Raw genomic sequence first — 5,250 nt, forward strand, 5'->3', positions numbered from 1 at the left:
CGATTTATCTTCTCTGATGTAATCGAGAACATGAGTACTAGAGGTCACGTAATGATGGCCATCTTAAATATTTGAAATTAGAAAATGGATGCGATATGAAATGAGAATAAAAAATAATATCTTTATAAAAATAGAAAATAAAAATATGGGGAGAAACACATAAAATATATATATATATAGGAATTTTTTTGTAAATATAATTTTTAAAATAAAAAAATTAAAAAAATATATAATTTTAATATAAAAAAATTTGAGTTAGAAATGGATTTTTTTTTATCTCTTAGCTTTTGATGGAAACATAATTCTAATTGGAAACAAATTTTTAATATTTTCTTAATATTAAAAAATAGTTTTAAAATATTTTCAAGATTACATAAATGCTCCAAAAAGGTTATTTTTTTGTGTTTCTTCATGTTAAAGTATAAGAAATATTTCAGAAATGCCAAAATGACACCCCAAGACATTTTCATGTATCATAGCTAGGCCTTTTTCTCAGTTTTTTGTTATTAAATTTTAATTTTTTGCTTATTGTATATAAACAAAAATTTTAAAGGATAATTATAAAAATATATATGAGATTTATTATACTATATTGTTTTTTTAATTAAATTTTCTCTTAATCTTATAGAAATATATGTGAATTTGTTCGAACTAACAAAAACCTAACTAAGCTCTACATTTTTATAAAAGAATTTACAAAAAATTATAAAAAGTATCAAAAAGTCAATTACCATGATAATTTTAAATATCTAAAATCTCTTAAATGAATTTTTTTTAAACTTATAACTTGGCGAATATTTTTATTGATCTTTAAAAATATAAATTAACTATTTTTAAAAAAAAAATCTTCATAAAAATATAGACCTTAAATATACATACTTCTATTAAATTAAAAATAATTTAAATATAAAATAAATATTATAAGGAATCTTAAATATATTTACTTAGTTATATACCAATCTTTTAATAAGATGGGAGTGGGGCAAAAGTCAAGTTAGTCCCCGCCCCAACCCAAGACCCGAGCAAGGGGCTTAATATAATCGTGGTGTTGTGTTGAGTCACGCGAAATAACACATTGGAAATTAGAAGGCCTCACTGGTCATAAAAGCATGCTACGAATTGGAGGAACAACACTGCCACCAAAGCGCTGTCTAATTACAATCATGCCACCATTATCGCTGTTTGTTTGCACAAACGCTGCGGGGTGGACTCCAACCACCTTCCTTTTCTTCTATATATACCCCCCTCTCTCTCTCCCTCTCCACCACTGCCAAACTCGACCCCCACCTCCTCCCTCCCCTGCTCCAGCACGCTCTTCTTCTCCTCTCTCTCTCTCTCTCTCTCTCTCTCAGACTTTGTTTGTTCTGATTTTCAAACATGCCTGAAGCTCCCAAGCTTAACACTGTTGTTAATGGCACGGATTACAGCCTTTCCGAGAAGAACAAAAAGGCTCTTCAGTTCATTGAGGACGTGACGGCCAACGCCGACGACGTCCAGAAGCGTGTCCTCGCCGAAATCCTCTCCTGCAACGCCGGCGTCGAGTACTTGCAGCGCCACGGGCTTTCTGGCCAAACTGATCGCGACACGTTCAAGAACCTCATTCCCGTCATCGAATATGAAGACATACAGCCCGATATTAAGCGTATCGCCAATGGCGACAAATCCAAAATCCTATGCTCCCATCCCATTTCCGAATTCTTAACCAGGTTCGTCTCCAGTTTCTGTAATTTGGTGTCGGGTCTGGATTTTTCAGCGGGTTAACTAACAGGATTTGGTTTGGTTTGCAGCTCCGGGACTTCCGGCGGCGAGAGGAAGCTGATGCCCACCATTGAAGAGGAGCTTTTGAGGAGGTCATTGCTGTACAGCCTCTTGATGCCAGTGATGAACCAATTCGTTCCGGGTCTGGAGAAAGGCAAAGGGATGTACTTCTTGTTCATTAAGCCCGAGGCCAAGACTCCGGGCGGGCTGGTGGAACGACCGGTTTTAACCAGCTACTACAAGAGCGCCCATTTCAAGGACCGACCCTACGACCCGTACACCAACTACACCAGCCCGAATGAGGCCATTCTCTGCCCAGACTCCTACCAAAGCATGTACTCCCAAATGCTCTGCGGCCTCTGCCAGAACAAGGAAGTCCTCAGGGTCGGGGCGGTTTTCGCCTCGGGTTTCATCCGGGCGATCCGCTTCCTCGAGAAGCACTGGCCCCTCCTATCGGCGGATATCCGGTCCGGAACCGTTAACCCGCAAATCACGGACCCGTCCGTGAGGGAGGCAGTGATGCGGGTCCTGAAACCTGACCCGAAACTTGCGGATTTCATAGAGTCCGAGTGTGGGAAAGAGTCATGGCAAGGGATCATCACTAGGCTGTGGCCTAACACGAAGTATGTGGATGTTATTGTGACTGGAACCATGTCACAGTATATTCCAACTCTCGATTACTATAGCAATGGGCTGCCCCTTGTTTGCACCATGTATGCTTCTTCCGAGTGTTATTTTGGTGTCAACCTCAACCCTCTCTGCAAGCCCAGTGATGTCTCCTACACCTTGATCCCAACCATGGCCTATTTCGAGTTCTTACCAGTCAATAGAAACAATGGTCGCACCAATTCCATTAGACTTCCCAATTCCCTCAATGAGAGTGAACAGAAAGAGCTGGTTGATCTTGTGGATGTGAAGCTTGGCCAGGAGTATGAGCTTATTGTCACCACCTATTCAGGTACGTGAATAAACCAACCTTTGGTTTTTGTTTTTTTTTTTATTAGATTATATCATTTGAGGGAGAATAATTGGAGCCCACTATACTCAAACTCGAAATGTCATACTCACCAGTGCAATTAGGTAGGGTGGCTCTTCGGGATTGCATATGTATGCTGAAAAATGAACTGGGTATTGCTTGCTTGCAGGGCTGTATAGGTACCGGGTCGGGGACGTGCTTCGGGTGGCCGGGTTCAAGAACAAGGCGCCCCAATTCAACTTCATCTGCAGGAAGAATGTGGTGCTGAGCATTGATTCCGACAAGACGGATGAGGTTGAGCTGCACAATGCAGTGAAGAATGCGGTGAACCATTTGATGCCATTTGATGCCACAGTGAATGAGTACACAAGCTATGCCGACACCAAAACAATCCCAGGCCACTACGTGCTTTTCTGGGAGATGAACCTCAAGGGGTCCACCCCAATTCCGCCATCAGTGTTTGAGGATTGCTGCCTGGCCATCGAAGAGTCGCTCAACAGCGTGTACCGCCAGGGCCGGGTGTCCGATAAGTCCATTGGGCCATTGGAGATCAAGATCGTGGAGAATGGAACGTTTGATAAGCTTATGGACTATGCCATTAGCTTAGGGGCGTCGATTAACCAGTACAAGGCGCCTAGATGCGTCAAGTTTGCGCCCATTGTGGAGCTGTTGAACTCCAAGGTGGTGTCGAGCTACTTCAGCCCCAAGTGTCCCAAATGGGTTCCGGGCCACAAGCAGTGGAACAATACAAATTGATCAAATGTCCTCGGTTGGATCCATCATCCATGTCCAGAAAAAAGAACTGTTTTTGTGATCATCTTATCTTAGGCAGAAAAGAAGATGAAGAAATTTACCCTTTTTAGGTCCCCCCCCCCCCCCCCCCCCCTTCTCTCTCCCTTTCTCTCTCTCGGTTTAATTTTCATTGTTTTTTTTAAAACCGTTGTTTAGCATGATGTAGGGCCTTGAAATTAACCATGTACAAAAACAGTTCCTGTTTCAAAATCTCTCTCTCTCTCTCTCTCTCTCTCTGGTTTTAGCTAGTCGTCTTCAGGGGATCATTGAAAGTTCATCTTTTGGGGTACTTTTTCTCATAATTCAAGGCAGAAATTCTGCGCATTGAACTGGGATGTACTAAAATGGAAAAAGGGTGCAAATCCCACTCGGGATTCCCTTAATTTTTCTATCATATTTTCGGGAAAAGCAAGCCAACTTTACCCCTCCTATAATTTAGTTCACTTGCAATCTCTGTGTGTCTGTGGCTAAGCCAGGCGCCAGAGCTCAAGCAACTAACAGTTGTTTATTGAGAGAGAGGGAGAGCCCCCCATGTGTACAACTCACCTCCAATCCATCAAGGAAAAAGCAGTTCCAAGTGCAAGAGATTAATAATGATGTGGAGAAACAAAGGAAGATTGATGTTCGTCGTTAGTTGCGGTCAAAGCAAAGCAAAGCCGTGGGGGTTGGAAAAGGCCACTGACCGCACCCACATTAACTGAAAGAAGGATGGAGCTGCTGTTTGAACATGGAAAACATGATTAGATTGAACTGATAGAATGCCCACTGCTTATGTTCAAATTTTTAAGACCACCCCTGTTTCTTCTTTCTTTACCGCTATTAAATTTCCATATCATCATCATATTTAATATATCTTTTTATTTGATTTACCAATAACTCTACCAATCCCTTTCATTATGATTTTAAATATTGTTTTATTAGGGTTATTTACCCTTTCACTCTCATCTCAAAAAGTAAACTTAATTTTTATTTTTTTTCAATAAAGACATTCAAAATTATATTTTGATTTAATTATCGGTTCTTGTCTAATTTTGTTAATATTTGTTGTTACTATGATATAAGATCATAAATAGAGAAAAAGTGACTGACCATCTATACACTTATTTAGTGGTATAAGTTCTAAATAGAGAAAAAGAGACCGATTATTTATATACTTTTTTAGTGGTATAAATTCATAAATAGAGAAAAAGAGACCGACCATCCATACACTTACTTATTTAGTAGTAGTTGGTCTTTCTCGACTGACAAACGTAAATAACAATATGGGTCATCCTCAAAAATATTAAAAATGAAGTTTTTGAAGGTGACTTATAGAGGTGTGGACTTTTAAGGTTTTGGGAGGAATAGAAGAGGAATTGAGGGTTTTGAAGGTAAGACGTAACATCATACCATAATTAAAATTAAAGGAAAGATTCAATGCAAATTATTGAAAATTCAACTTAAAATTAGAAACACCGCGAGATGATACAAATAAGTAATAGAAACTAGGTATCAGAAAGCTTTAAAACTGGGGTGGTGGTATAATTGGAATCAGAAGACTGCAAGTTTGACCGAGTATATGTGGGGGTGGCCATGGAAATGGACTGAAAAGCTTGGAAGGAAGAAGACAAAAGAACTGATGAGAAAAAGGCACCAACACTGTGCAGCAAGCAGAGATAAGATGAGCCATGATTGATTTTATTTGATCAGAATCAGAAACTGTTCCCACCCTCGCTGTTACTTTC

At 39.8% G+C, this 5,250-nt stretch overlaps 1 protein-coding gene across 1 annotated transcript; it reads left to right on the top strand.

Annotated features, from left to right (window-relative positions):
* The first annotated feature begins 1,252 nt into the window (after positions 1-1,252).
* Positions 1,253-4,319, top strand: LOC127812147 (indole-3-acetic acid-amido synthetase GH3.6). The gene is made up of 3 exons (XM_052352480.1): positions 1,253-1,706; positions 1,788-2,716; positions 2,904-4,319. The coding sequence occupies exons 1-3, from the start codon at positions 1,378-1,380 to the stop codon at positions 3,488-3,490; spliced, it is 1,845 nt and encodes a 614-aa protein (XP_052208440.1). The 5' UTR covers positions 1,253-1,377; the 3' UTR covers positions 3,491-4,319.
* Positions 4,320-5,250: the final 931 nt, after the last annotated feature.

Source organism: Diospyros lotus, chromosome 10 (assembly GCF_014633365.1).
Source record: "Diospyros lotus cultivar Yz01 chromosome 10, ASM1463336v1, whole genome shotgun sequence".
Lineage (NCBI taxonomy): Eukaryota > Viridiplantae > Streptophyta > Magnoliopsida > Ericales > Ebenaceae > Diospyros > Diospyros lotus.